At 42.3% G+C, this 16178-nt stretch overlaps 1 protein-coding gene across 1 annotated transcript in view; it reads right to left on the bottom strand.

Moving 5' to 3' along the window:
• Positions 1 to 16178, bottom strand: part of LOC126336038 (voltage-dependent T-type calcium channel subunit alpha-1G-like) — a 741513-nt gene that overhangs the window by 332615 nt on the left and 392720 nt on the right. Inside the window, exon 16 of the mRNA XM_049999518.1 lies at positions 6457 to 6660. Within this exon, the coding sequence (XP_049855475.1) occupies positions 6457 to 6660 (204 nt within the window). The remainder of the gene's footprint in view (positions 1 to 6456; positions 6661 to 16178) is intronic.

Raw genomic sequence — 16178 nt, forward strand, 5'->3', positions numbered from 1 at the left:
CAACAGTTTCACGTCTATTTGCCGGTACACAACCGTCGCTCACCCCTTGGTGCGTCACAGTTGGCGCCACAGATGCCTCGGCGCCGGTTCTGGATAGTGCTGTTTCGCCACACAAGCTATACTTTAACCCAGGCCGCACGCTGTTTACAAACTTAGCCGTTTCGGTAATGCTTCTACCCTTGATCCGAAGGCCAATGATAATGTCCTTCTGGACGTCAGGTAAATCGCTCCGTTTCCGCATTGCGTTTCTTTCCGCGCCCTACCGAGTGAGGTGACGCAGTGGTTAGCACACTGTACTCGCATTCGGGAGGACGACGGTTCAATCCCGAGTCCGGCCATCCTGATTTAGATTTTCCGTGATTTCCCCAAAATCGCTCCAGGCAAATGTCGGGATGGTTCCTTTGAAAGGGCCCGGCCGACTTCCTTCCCCGTCCTTCCCTAATCCGATGAGATCGATGGCCTCGTACTTTTGGTCTCTTCCCCCCAAACAACACAACTTTTGTGCGTCCCCCTTCGGCGCGTTTTATATACTCCCCAGTGCTCGTGTTGTCACCTGACGTCTGTGAGTGTTTATTGCACCTTGACGTCGAACATAGGCGATTGTTATGCAGTAACTGATTATACGACGATGAAGCACGGCTCTGCTACTTCCACAAATGCTGAGAAAATAAATAAGCAAATGAGGCTTTCGCCAATTACTTCGATACATGGAAGCAGCTTATTCCATGAAAGGTAGCCTACCCCCTCATCCCAGTAGTTTCTCCAGAATCACACTCCAAGATCTCGTGACGTCTCCGCTATATCGAAATGCAACATCTAGATACTGTATTTTCTATATAATCCACATGTTTCTCTGGAGAGTATTAATGCTGTCGCAGAGGCTTCCTTGTGAATCATTCATTCCTCTTTCTTTTGAAAGACAATAACGACTTCATTACTGTCGTGTCACCGCCAGACACCACACTTGCTAGGTCGTAGTCTTTAAATAGGCCTCGGTCCGTTAGTATACGTCGGACCCGCGTGTCGCCACTATCAGTGATTGCAGACCGAGTGCCACCACACGGCAGGTCTAGTCTAGAGAAACTCCCTAGCACTCGCCCCAGTTGCAGAGCCGACTTTGCTAGCGATGATTTACTGGCTACATACGCTCTCAATTGCAGAGACGACAGTTTAGCACAGCCTTCAGCTACGTCATTTGCTACGGCCTAGCAAGGCACCATATTCTTCAAGAATGTATTCTGAACAGATAATATTGTGAATCATGTACCGTCAAGAGCGACGTTCATCATTAATGGATTAAAGTTAAGTATCAAACTAATTACGTCCGCTTTCTGAATTCTAATTCTTGTCATGTTCCAGACCTCACGTCAGTATAGTCCTTCCCTCCTCACGCCAGCCTGCGTGCATTTCGGCCTCCTCTAGTAACACGGTGTTGGCTCTTCTGCCAACGCAACAATTACCTTGTTGGACGTGTGTTTGTCTACGTTCTGTACTAACGAGCGTTATCCACAGCGTCTTGTCTGTTACTGTACGCTGTCAGCACACTGCTGCGGGTCGCCACGAACTTCGACTTCCAGAAGAGTTTTGAATATGAAGCACCCCTTTGGGTGTACCATGGACAGGGAGTTCTGTACGGTCATAACTTCTTGTCACGAGCAGGAGAACCTGTCTTCAAGGAATGATCGAAACCAGTTGAGACAGTCTTGCAGCTTACATGGTGACAGGAGCTGGTGGGGACGCCAGCTCCACGGACGAAAATAAATACTATTTATTAAATTTTTATTTATATGTTGAAACCGTCATATTATTGCTTTCCACTTTAATTGTTATATCTTTCAGAGCTACTAGCAACTTGAGGCATAAAAGCCAGGAATCGACGTACAGTATATCCGCAAATGTATCATCTGAGGAAACTGTTCATCCATCCATCAAGGCGTACGTAAACACCTTAGCTTCTTGTAGATGTATTGTACATCGACTACTGCATTTTGTGTCTGAAGATGAAGCCTCGCGGCTTCGAAATCGATAACAATTGAAGTGGAAGACAATAAATGAATCTGTTTCCATAAAAATTGAAAAATAAATAAAAAGTATTTATTTCCTACAGGTAAAGCCATTTGAGAAAGGCCTCTGCGTAGCCAAACCACTACAAGGTTTATACTTGTATCGATATCACTTCACTAAGCCATTCCCATGACCTCTGCACTGCAAATGTAACATCGGAACGTGAATGAAATAGGGCACGTACTTTCAGGGTTTTACAGGTCTTAGGAATTCAAATATGAATCCTACGCTAGAACAGATAATTTTGATCATTAGGGGAAGACAGAAAAAGCGGCGTAATTTCTTCGTGTGTATTGTGTGTTACGTTTCGTCTCAAACTGTTGGCCGGTGGCCACGATTGGCAGGCGCTATGGGAGGCAGCGCATGCGTAGTTTTGATTCAAGAAGCCGAGTGTACCTGAAACACCGTCACAATTGCCCAGAGCAAGGAATCGAAATTCTTTCTGTCGCATTCATCTGTCTCTCCGTTGTCGGCCTTATTGCAGAATTTGCAACCGAACAGGTTCATTCCAAGTATACTATAACGAAAAGAAATACGGATAAATGTAATCAATGTATGTAAGTGAAAACTTGTAAGTCATCAATTCGATTCACTAACACAATTATTTATTATGTATACTAGCATTCTCGAGAGGCGACGGTGTGATAATAAGTCTTCAAACTACATTATCTTTTCAAACGTTCTGCTTTTATAGTATGAATATTTGTCAGTTCTAACTAATTAAAGTATAAAAAACAGATTCTGTGCATCTATTCCGCAACATTTCTGTGACGAGCTGTGATTTAATAGTAATGGCGTAAAATTGAGGGACATGAGTCCTTGGATCATAAGGACAGACAAACAGGTGACAGTATACCAATTTTATTAGCAAATTTGCACAAATTTGTAATAAAGACATTCTTTTTATATAAATGCATGTTAACTCATACGTTATTTAGTTATAATACTGATTTAAGGGCTACATAAAACTACAAAACTGAATGATGGGTGAGTGTTTTGTATTTGGTATTTACATTACTGTTCTTAATGTGGCAACTGCGTTGACAATACAATGCAAGTAAGGGGAAAAGGAAATAAAGAAACAATCTACGATAAAAATTATAAAATTGTTGATGAATAGTTGTGTGTGTATGCGAATGAAGTTAATGAAATATGTGATAACCAGGTGATGAATCTTTGTTAGAAACAGTCTTAATTAAGAACTGAACTTACACACAGATTTGTGTGAGAAGAGTTATATAGCAACTATTTTTCGCACGAATATGATACGGTGTATTGCTCTAATTTTAAACATGCATAAAATATATCGCGTTCAGTGCAGACACTAATAGAATTTAACTATGGAAAAAAAATCGGTGGTCTCAGGGAAAAGAAATTTGCATCGTTTAGTTGTACTACATGAGAAATTGCTACTTTTATTCACTAAGAGAAGGAAGAGATCCATTGTCTTAAGGGTAGTCTCTGCTATGAAAGACGAATTCTGTAGGCATACAGTTCTTCGCCTGTTGGAAGAAGAGAAAAGACAGTTATGAAGAGTACAAGAGAAAATTCAATGTAGGTGAGAAAAAAAGGAAAAGAGACAGTTGTTGGTAGAGTGAAGCTTTATACGTAGTCTACAAGCGCAAAATATATGGATCTTATAGTATACCAAACGGTGCTCAAAAGATTTCAAATTTAGTTTTCATCTTCAAAGACTGAATAAAGAAGATGAGCGGGTACACTGAAACGAAAGTGCTTCCAATAAATAAATGTCGTAAGTACCGAAACGTTGTTAAGAACTTACAACAGCGCAAGTTCATTTATAATCAAACATACCACAGATAAATTTCCAAAGTAAAGCCTGAGTTCGCGATATTGTTTAGATCTCGGACATACATTTGGAATCTTTTGAGCTACGATAACAATTTTACAGTAATTTACTCAGTATTGTGTGAATTTACTGTGAACCTGTACAGTTGTCTTTGTGCAGTGACATTTGTTATGAAGTATATGATGCAGGCACTTTAGTTTAAGACTTTTAGCTGTATAGACATGCATCATTTAATTTTTTCATTTTTGTTTTGTTTGTTTTTACATGTGCATTTTCATTCAAGTCATTTAAGCAGCAGTCTTAGGAACATGCTTTAACAGTTTGGTTTTATAAATGGATGAGCACAGCACGCTTTGCTTTTAGCAGTTTTATTGGAATGCTTTATTTGATGCCTTATTGCTGTAAGGTGAATGAATCAGCAAACACCTAAGCAGCATAAAGGAACGAGCTCTGACACGGCAAGCCATATCCACGAAATAATAAGAACCTGAATTTGCAACAAATCCACATTCAAGGCAAGTTTCATTAGAACGTCAAAACTGCCAAATTCTAGTGCGTTTTTACTTGACTAATTTTCAGATGAAGCATTAAAGCTACTATCTTATCGGAACTACATTATGTGCCTGTAACCTGATATAGCACCTATCCAAATATATTCATGAGCGCATCAATTTATTTAGAGAAATTCAGAAATAATACCATTATTCAATGAACTAATCCATCCACTTGTTATTTTATCCCTATACCCTGTGACAGTTACCGAAGATTATTGTACTCATAACAGCTTCAGTCAACGTGACACAGATCGAAAATAACATTAACAGACTTAAAGAGCTATATCTCAATATAGACCAAAAGCAAACAACGCCATTATGGTAGTATTTAGCCATTGTTTAACTGCGAAACAAATGGAACACTGGACGCCTAAGGTACTTTAAACACAAGAGATGTTAACGATGCGTTCTTATTATCCTGTAAGTGTTACTTTCCTTCAAAACATTTAGGACACATACGGTGCGCAGTGTATGTATAGTGGTTAACTCCCAAAATTTCTTCAATATGTTGGCTGAGTGGTCTGATATAAGTAAAGCACGATCTCCAATTACTCGTTACGAAGTACCTGAATATTTCACAAATACTGAAATACTCGTCTACAAACGGTTTTTTTGAATATGTTCTCCATTTCCTGTAAGGTGTTCCAGTTGCAGTTGCTAGACTTAAGTGAGTTCTATTAACAAAATAAATATTTCACTCTGCAACGGAGCGCGCGGTATTACGAAACTTCATGGCATATTGAAACTGTGAGCCGGATCGGGACTCGAACTTCTGCTTTCTGGGAAATTCAGGACACTTAGGACGAAATTTTTGAACTTTCTTTAACGTAAACTTTGATCAATGAGGGATATGTTGCTGTTCTCTTGTTCTATAGAGCCTTGCAGACCACCATAAATGAAGATGGAATTGTCAATGAAACCAATAGATTACGAGATTCAGTCTATACTCGAAAGCATTTGGTTTGTAGGATTCTTGCAGTCTTTGAAATTGTTCATCTTTCTTGTGGGATGGCCTAGAGCTTTATACTGAACAGCACCACAATTAAAGTGTACGTGTACCATCTGAGAATCGTTGTGTTACTTAGCAAAACTATCATTGTTCACTTGTATTCCATTCTTGTAAAGCACGGTGTTAATTTCTCAGGTATTAACGGACATTTTATGGATTTATTTGTCGTATAAAAATCCATGGCATTATCATAGAGGTGAAAACTTTGTAAGAAACAGAGATCAAAGCACTCGGTAACGAAGCAATGGAGATCATGGAGTTCTTATGTGCAAACTGCTCAGCAAACCTCTTTGATTAGCCACCTGAAATCTTACCAGTAGAGTCACTACCCACTGCGTACATAATTTTGTGTATAACTTGAGCAACTGAACAATATTTTATTACAAATGTTGACTACTGCACTTTAAAAATACGTATTTAACTGTTGTACTAGAAATGTGAATTGGAAAGGAAACTTAATTTTGCTAAAGGCAATCGTAGCAAAACAACTATAACTCGCAGGAATATTATGTCGTTTTGTTGTTACAGGCGTATCAGAGAACACGAAGGACTATTGGAACATGAGCCTGATACAGGCTTTAAAATGAGAGCAGCAAAATAACTGAACGAAATGTGCAGGGCGTAATACATTTCTTATTAAAATGGGTGTGTTGGTTAAGTTATTTCAGATTTGTGCTTTTCTGCTGTTACTGCAGGAAAGATATGGACGGAAAGCAGCAGGAACTGCGCCAGGCTCGAGCTCCGAAATGTCTCAAAAGGTACCTCGTAGAGTTCTACTAAGCCAGCATCCGAAGTAATTAAAAGGGGATCTATTCATTTAGAGAAGAGCAGGTTGAGTATTTCTCGCGTTTGTACAGATCTGCGCCACGGCTGGAAGTGCAGGTATCTGTTGTTTGCTGCCGGTTCTTTGAACAGGTCTTAACGAGGTGGGAGGCGTCGCTGCTGTGTCAAAGGAGTGTCTGCGCTTTGTTTCGCAGCGAGCCAGCAGCGAATGCTGAGCGGCGCTCCGAGGTACGTACCTGAAGATGAAGATGAAGAGGATGAGCAGCGAGAAGAAGACGGCGACGTTGTCCATGGTGCGCAACATGACGAACAGCTGGCGGCGAAGGTTGGGCATGAAGCGCACCAGCTTGAGAATGCGCAGCAGCCGGAAGGTGCGCAGCACACTCAGTCCAGAGCTGCCCTCGCCCTCTCCCAGGTATGTCTGGCACATCTCGATCACACTGCGCAACGAACACACACCCAACTTCACCTCCGCTCTTTACACTTACCCTGTACAATTACTCAAAGAGTGGCCAAAGGTCAGGGGGATGCACTGTGATGTGAGTCAGTAGTTAACTGGTGCGGACTATGCAGTACATTTTTCTCCAGACCCATTTTACAGTGAACTCAGCATATCGTCCATAATGGAGAGAGGTCTACAGACGCAAAAATAACTTCGGGCGACCACCAAGGCAGCGTTATAGGGCCATTACTATTCACGATATGCACAGATGAGTCAAAACATTATAACCACCCTTGGGACCTGCACCCCAAGCCTCACCGGTAAGATTGATGCCATCGGGAGGCGAGGTGGACACGTGACTTGGTTAGGAAAGTATACTGGCGTGCAAAACTTTAGCATCAAATTAACTTTCGTGTCACCTGTCACTGCCAAGCTCCATCAAACTTGGACCATGCGTAGCAAGAACTGCTGTAGAATACACTGCGGTGACAACAGTCAGCCGGCCGTTGTGGCTGATCGGTTCTAGGCGCTTCAGTCCGGAACCGCGCTGCTGCTACGGTCGCAGGTTCGAATCCTGCCTCGGGCATGGATGTGTGTGATGTCCTTGGGTTAGTTAGGTTTAAATAGTTCTAAGTTTAGGGGACTGATGGCCTCAGATGTTAAGTCCCATAGTGCTCAGAGCCATTTGAACCATTTTTTGACAACAGTCATGGGGTACCGATATGCACGTATACAGGTAGCGGTAGTATCGTGTACACAAGGTATTAAAGGGCTGTCATTCGTTCTTAGGTGATTCATGTGAAAAGGTTTCCGCCTTGGTCGCACGACCGGAATTCATAGCGTCTGAACGCGGAATGGTAGTAGGAGCTAGGCGAATCGTATATTACATTTCGGAAATCGTTAGAGAATTCAATATTCCGAGATCCACTGTGTCAAGAGTGTGCTGAGAATATCAGATTTCAGGCATTACTTCTCAACACGGACAACGCACTTGTCAGACGTCCTTCACTTAACGACCGAGAGCACCGGCGTTTGCGCAGAGTTGTCAGTGCTAACAACCAAACAACACTGAGCGAAATAACCACAGAAATCAATGCGGGATGTACGACGAACGTATCGGTTTGGTCAGTGTGGCGGAATTTGGCGTTAGTGGGCTGCGGTAGCAGATGACCGACTGTCTGCAGCACCTCTCCTGGGCTCGTGACCTTATCGGTTGGACCTTGGACGGCTAGAAAACCGATGAGTTCCGATTTCAGCTGGTAAGAACTGAGGGTAGGGTTCCAGTGTGACGCGGACCCCACGAAGCTGTCTACAAGACACTGTGCACGCTGGCGGTGGCTCCATAATGGTGTGTTCTGCGTTTACACGGAATGGAGTGGGTCCTCTGGTCCCACGAAGCCGGTCATTGAGTCTAAATGGTTACGTTCCGCTGCTTGGAGAACATTTGCAGCCATTTATGGACTTCATGGTCCCAAACAACAGTTTAATTTTTATGGATGATAATGCGCCATGTGACGGCCACAATAGTCCGCGATTGGTTTGAAGAACATTCTGGGAAATTCGAGCGAATGATCTGGACACCCATATCGCCCGAAATGGGACGTAAACGAGAAGTCAGTTCGTGCACAATATGCTGCACCAGCAGAACTTCCGCAATTAAGAGTTGGCACGGCATAGTATTTCTGCAGGGGACTTCCAACGCCTTGTTGAGTCCATGCCTTGTCGAGTTGTAGCACTATGCCGGACAAAAGAAGGCCCGACATGATATTGGGAGGTATCCCATGACTTCTTGACTTCGGTGTACATCGAGTGAATTCAGAGACGCGATGTTTGGAATGGAACATGTTCGTATACTCCAAACGGAAGTCTAAGGGAAATACTCGGGGAACTTAAATGGGGATCCTAGGAAGAAAGACGACGACTTTCCCGTGGTACCTTGGTGGGTGAATGTGGATATCTGTATTGCTATAACACTGAGTGACTATTATCCTACCCCTGTCGTAGGAATCATGAGATTAAAAGAAGAGAAATTAGGACACGTACAGAGACATACAGGTGGTGATTTTTTCCTCGCTCAGTTCCAGAAACGAACAGGAAATAAAATCGCCAGTACTTGTACCGTTCTCTTCGCCATGACCTGTACTGTGGGTTCCTGACGTCCCCCGTTGATCAAACACTTGTGGTGTTCCCGTGGAAAAATTATCTCCGCGATGTTGAAAATCCGCTGCACACATTGGTAATCTTGGAAGCTCGAATTCTTCTATATTTCCCGAATTGCTATGACCCACGAATCTTGCACCGATTATCATCTCACGCTTAAAGTCCGTTAACTGGCGCCGTGTTGACTGTCTGTAACAGACTACTCCGATATCATTTCTACATTCGTGCCAAGCATCACATCTAACCGTAACATTTGGGCGCTGTGTATGGCACATTTTTAAATGGGACAATGCTTCCCCTGACTTTTGGCCACTGAATTTACGAGTTGCTAGGATCTTTAGTTTGTTAGTTAAATGATCCAACGATTATTTACACAATTTTTATCGAAATGTTTTGGATGGATTCACTTTACTTGCTACATATGTTAGAGCTGTTTGTGAGTATGGCTATGTGCTGTGCATTAACATGGTACTAAACAGGAAAGTGACTTAAAGGAATACGTCTGAACATATTAGTCTTTAATACTACTCACATAACTATTAACACACTTAAATTTTGTATTATATTAGCTTTTTTTAAAAAAATGTCGTCTGCCGACAAAAAATATTAATTAAGGATTACTTATGCTAAGCAACCATTAATTTTTAATTAAAAATCTGTCTACTGACTGGAAAGAGTTCTCCACAAGAAGTAACATAAGGCTGCTCATGTAACTAGCGAATCAATGAAATTTAGTATTTTTAATTACGCTTGCTTCCAGTTTTTAATTATAAGTCATCTGTGGAATGGCTACTGCTGTTAGAAAAAATAATTGGAGGCTTTTCTACTTGTCAGACACATTTTACTATTGGGCAAGTGATTAAAGATTTTTGTGGCTGCAAATAGATTTGCTTTCTGAGCCTCTGACAGTTTCATTGACGAGTAATGAAAGTCAGTTATTCTTCTAATGTGCGATTTCCAATGCACAAAGACTACTGGATAGTTGGAAGCGTCGCAGAGGATTGCATGAAAGAGGCTGGTACGTTTCCTTCCTAGCATCATGTGGCGAAGTGTATGCAGTTGGTTATGTGGTCCCTGTGGATCCCAGAAATATTTGCACTGTGGACCACAGTAATTGTGCAATTTTCATGTACTCAACGAACATGAGCAGTATAAAATCATTCCACTACATGTTATATTAACAATAAGACATGTTGTTGTTGGGGTCTTCAATCGAAAGACTTGTTTGATGCAGCGCTCCATGCTACTCTCTCAGGTGCAAGCGTCTTCATCTCCCAGTACCTACTGCAACCTAAATCCTTCTGAATCTGGTTACTGTATTCATCTCTTGGTCACTCTCTACGATTTTTACTCTCCACGCTTCCATACAATACGAAATAGGCGATCCCCTGATGCCTCAGAATCCCTTATTCTGGTCAAATTGTGCCACAAATTCCTCTTCTCCTCGATTCTATCTTCAGCATCTTCTGTAGCATCACATTTCAAAAGCTTCTATTCTCTTCTTTTCTGCACTGTTTATCGTCCATGTTTCTCACCATGCATGGTTACACTCCATAGAAATACTTTCAGAAAAGACTTCTGACACTTAAATCTATAATCGATGTTAACAAATTTCTCTTCTTAAGAAACGCTTTCCTTGCCCTCGCCAGTTTACATTTTATATCCTCTCTATTCCGACCATCATCAGACATTTTGCTGCTCAAAAAGCAAAACTCATCTACTACTTTAAGTGTCTTATTTCCGAATCTGATTCCCTCAGCATCACATTCCATTATCCTCGTTTTGATTTGGTTGATGTTCATCTTATATTCTCCTTTCAAGACACTGTCCATTCCGTTCAACTGTTCTTCCAAATTCTTTGCTGTCTCTGACAGAATTACAATTCCTTCGCCAAACCTCAAGGTTTTTATTTCTTCTCGCTGGATTTTAATTCCTACCCCTGTTTTCTTTACTGCTTGCTCAACCACAGCTTCACTTTCGTGCCCCTCAGCGCTTGTAACTGCCATCTGTACAAATTAAAAACAGCCTTTCGCTGCCTGTACTCTGCACCTTCAGAATTTGAAAGAGAGTAATAGTCAATACTATCAAAAGCTTTCTCTAAGTCTACAAATGCTATAAACGTAGGTTTGCCTTTTCTTAACCTATCTTCCAAGATAAGTCATAAGGTCAGTATTGCATCACGTGTTCCAACATTTCTACGAAAGCCCAACTGATCTTCCCCGAGGTCGGCTTCTACCAGTTTTCCATTCACCTGTAATGAATTCTTGATATTATTTTGCAACCGTGACTTATTAAACCCATAGTTCGGCAAATATTCACGCCCGTCAGCACTTGCTTTCTTTGGAACTGGATTCATTATATTCTTCTTGAGGTCTAATGGTATTTCGCCTGTCTCGTTCATCTTGATCACCAGATGGAAGAGTTTCGTCATGGTCGGCTCTCCAAGGCTATCAGTACTCTAACGGAATGTTGTCTATTCCCTTGTTTCGACTTAGGGCTTTCAGTGCTCTGTCAAATTCTTCACGCAGTATCATATCTCCATCTAATCTTCATCTACGTCATCTTCCGGTTCCATCCTCAGGTACATCGCCCTTGTATCGACCTACTATAGACACCTTCGACCTTTCTGCTTTCCATTCTTTGCTTACTACTGCTTTTCCACCTGAGCCCTTGACATTTGTACAGTTGGTTCTCTTTTCTCCAAAGATGTGTATCATTTCTAAACGTAACAATTGTATTTTTTTCACCACGACTTGCGAGAACTGTTTATAACCCATTCTGTCGTTTACGTGCTTCCCAGGCGTCGCGAATTGTCACGTGGCGCCAATTAACTTATAATCGAAATAGTTCATAATATTTCTCAAAATGTCAACTTCTACTGCATTCAGGGTATCATTGGTGGGTGCCTTCAAAATCCTAGATAGCAGTGAAGATTGCAATTTTTTTAAGAGTTGGAGTCGACCTGCGTTGTTACTTGGCGCACGCGTACATGTTTTAATCACTGCAGTTAGGCAGTTATTCGCTGCGTTGTTCTAGTCTACTGGATATAAGAAACTTTACTACATTCTTCGCCAAAAATAAGACTGCTAATATGAAACATACAACTTAATTTGAGGAAGAACTTTCTGAGAATGTACGTTTGGAGAAGTGATAATAGACTGTGGAAAAACTGAAGGGTAAGAGATTCGAAGCGTTTTAAATGTGATGAATTTTTAGGATGGTGCGTAAGTTCGTAGCGTTTTCCCATAAGCTTAATAAACATAACAAACACACTTATCAGAGACTTCACTCTCCAACGATGGGGTGACTTTTCGATTACTTGACTGTAGAAATCACGTGGCTTTTAGAGAAGAACTCGTCGATCCCTCTTCGGAGAATATTTTCATCCGGAAAGCAAGTTTCTTGAAGGTTTTCGATAGAGAGTGGAAAAGGTGAAAGTCTGAGGGTGCAAAATCAGGTGAATAAGATGGGAACTCTAGCAGAACGCGCTCCGGCTTTATCGTGGAGTAGTGTCACTTCGAGCAGTGTTCCTAATCGTTGTTATTGGATTGCGTCTGCAACACACCATTTACCGTCAATAGTGACGAAACAAGATGGGAGTGGTCGATATTGTTCAAGACCCAACTGATGACGAGCAAGCAGATATTCACGTATAGGACCTCGCTGATATTTGTGATTTTGGCTTAAAGCATGCGGTACCCATACACCCGACTTTTGAAGGGTCCCCATTGCATGCAAATGTCCCACGATGGTATAACGATCACAGTGCATCACATTTGCCGGTTCTCGAGTGCACTGTCGTGGATAATTGTGAATTAATGCATTTAAACGATCTTCATCAAACTCCGAAAGTCTTCTTGAACGTAGGGAGTGGCTAATGTCAAAAAGACCCTCCTTAAAACGAGAAAACCATTTTTTTTATAGTGCTCTGTCCAACTGCAATAGCCCCATACAGGCGCAAACGTTTCCTGCTGCCTCTGTTGCTATCACCTCTCTGTTAAAATCAAACAGAAGGATACGTCGGAAATGTACCGATTTCTCCACTTGGAGCTCATACTCTATTGTCGACAGCTCCACTCACTATCTCCAAATGACAGAATCACAATACATAAACTCAGATAACAACAGTGAACTGAAAAGAAAAGAAATTCGTAGGGGCTTCCAAGAATCGGCGAGGACAAGGAGGAGGGACAGGATGATAGGGTATGTGTTGAAACAAGAATAAACTCCATGGTACTTGAGGGAGCTGCAGAGGGTAAAAACTGTAGGGTAAAACTAAGATTGGAATACATCCAACAACTAGTTAAGGATGTTGAATTCAAGTATTGCTTCGAGATGAAGAGGTTGGCACACGAGAGGAATTTGAGGAAGGCTGTATCAAACCAGTTTGGTGGTTGACAAGCTGAGTAAGAAGAATGAACTGTACCTTTTAGTGTGATTCTTGAGTGTCTCCCGGCGTATTTGATAATCAAAATATCCACGGATGTACTGCCGGTCTATAGTGTCCAACGGGCACAATATTTCGGCGATCAAACATGTCGCCATCATCAGGTGTTAGTAAGTATTTTTAAGAAATACTCGAATGAAGTAATAAATCAAAACAGTTATAAACGTAAAATTGTGTCGAGGGAGTAAGTGGGAAGAGCGTGTAGCATAACAAAGTAAGGAAATGAAAATACGTCTTGTTCGTTGTTCATTAACTTTCGACTTTTTAATGTAGACGATGAACAGGGGTGAACAGGGATTAACCATATTTCTGTCAATGTTTCCGTTTCGTCAGGCAGAAAGGGCGGAATTTCCAGAAATCGAAGACGGGCGTTCAAAGGGAATCGGATTGAGCCCCGGGCGGGCGGAGGTGCGCGGTATTTTTAATCTGCCGGCTTCGCGGGCCGCTGGCTGTGAAACGCGCCCTTTGGGAGCGGCGTGGGCGGCTCAAATGTCGCAGCAGGTGAACCAGGGCCATGAGGGACGCCTCGCAATGGGCCAAAACTAAGTGGAAGAACAGTCTAAAGGCGTAAGACGAAGTACCTGCAGCGTAACTCTAACATCCGCAGGCGGTGTAGCGACCACACTTGAACACTGATATGTTGTGCGACCCAGCGACAAAACATTTGGAGACAACGTAGCAGGCGGTCCAGCTCTCTAATATAGGGAACGTGCCGCAATAAGATTTAGTCATAATCTTCTACAACAGATTTAGCTTCGTCCTGAGGTTATGAGTCTATAGGTATAAGTCATGGGCTGATTACAAGCCGAGTTAATTAATTTTCGGTTAAATAATATCAAATGGATTTTCCCCGGCAATGAGGGACCTCCGTTGCCTAACATGACTCGCGGCCCGTGAAGAGATTGTAGTTTTTTGACGCATGGTTTAGTTAGGATAGAATTGGCACTACAAATGGGACACTCCGTTCTTGCGGAAGACCCGCTATTCCAGGTTTCCCAACTGAGAGGTCGCCGACACTGCCTTCACGGGCTGGAACGAGTGCGCAAGAGGCGGACGTGTTAAGCTGGTCACGGAACTTCTCTTCCTGTCGGCGGAGGCAGATAATGCTGTTCGATCTTCAGACACGAAAGTGATGGGAGACGCTCCCGACGTCCCAGTCGAAGGCAGCTGCAAGAAGGTAGGTGCAAGTTCGTGACCATCGTCCGCGAGTGAGCTGCCATAATTCAGACGTACATGCTAGTTTCATTGGTAGCGGCCATTGATCGCGCGACACAATACAGAATGGTCAGTAAATAGTTTACTCATGCTAATCGGAAATAATTTCGACATGACACGATACGTGTTCACCAAATTGTTGGTGCAGGAATCGTATTATCTCAGTCACCCCTGCCTGTGCTGGTCTCGTCAATTCTCATGACTATTGGTCCATCAACATCCCTCAGTGCGCTTCCTCTTAATTCAGGGGCTGGATCATTCAACATTTTACCCGTAATTTATGCTGCCTGATTGTTATTGTCTCTTGACCTGCAGCAAGACGACTTCTCCCCAGTTTCTTAAATTCGTTGGCGAGGAGTAACTATTATTCACGTGTAAAAGGCTACCTCTCGTTTAACGTGTTGTATTGAAACAATGTACGCAACGTCATACTAGTTATGTCTGTTTTCTTAGTCTATTGTCTCTCCCTGTTGTCTCTTTCTTTATCAATCAATCACTGAAACCATGCTAGACGTGATGGAGCCTAATGCTGGCAGCGGTCTGGACAGCGGAAGAATCACAAGCGAGATTTAATATCGCCAGTGCTTAAGGAAACAAGGAAAACGGACAGCCAAATTAATTATTCAATCATTCTCCTCGAGTAGCCGCACTCTGACGGGAAAGGAATGTACCGAACCATGAACAGCTCCTTGGCCCCTGCGTTACCAAAGTGACACTCAACCATTTCCATGCTACTGGGGATGGTGTTTTAAATATGATCCTTATGCAAGCGTATTTTAAATATATTTATCCTGGAAAAATGTCATTTCTAGAGATGAAGAATGCCCTGAGTACATGATAGATGTAGGGCGTATCCAATGTTACTTGAAATTTTAAGATGGAGATCGCAACACAGCATTCCCAGAGGTCATTCACACGCAGCCTATCGCCATCTCTCGCGCTTCGAGAATGGTCAAATCATCGCCACGAGGGATGCGGAAGCGTTATAGTGGCACATCGCACGAACAGTTACTGTAGTAGAATGGCAGTAGAACGCCTGTTGACGAGATGGAGCCAACGATTTGACAAGGAGATTAGACACCACTAAAAGACTGTAGAGTTGATCTGCTAGAATTAAATTTTCCTTATCTTCGATAAGGACAGAAGCTGAAGTAATGAATTTAAATTTGTGCCAAGGTCAGGACTTGAACCTACGTCTGTTGCTTACTAGGCATGTGTGCTAACCGCTACGCCATCATGGCAGAGTGGCTCCGACATCTGCGTTGACTACCACAGTCCAGTGCTCTCTCTAATGCAAACTTCAATTCATGCCTTCAGCCCGTTTTTCCCTTCTTAAGAGTCGCTGCTGCCAAGTCTCTTTGATATTGGAATAGCACCCCAGCTTTGTAGACAATGGGGAAATACCGCCTGTATCTTAGACGTAGGTGATCTATTGATCTGATAGAATTACATTTTTCTGAAGACATGTGAGTTTCATCTTTATCTTCGATAAGATCAGAAGATAAAGTAATGAATTAAAATAGACTCAAGGCGTGAATTAATGTTTGTGTTAGGGAGATCACTGGACTACGGTAGTCTGTGCAGGTGTGGTATCCATAATATCACGGTGAGGTAGTAATTGGCACATCTGCCTAGTAAGCAGGACATGGGGGTTCAAGTCCTGGCCTTGGCACAAATTTAAATTCATTACTTCA

This window comes from Schistocerca gregaria, chromosome 2 (assembly GCF_023897955.1).
Source record: "Schistocerca gregaria isolate iqSchGreg1 chromosome 2, iqSchGreg1.2, whole genome shotgun sequence".
In the NCBI taxonomy this organism is placed as follows: Eukaryota; Metazoa; Arthropoda; class Insecta; order Orthoptera; family Acrididae; genus Schistocerca; species Schistocerca gregaria.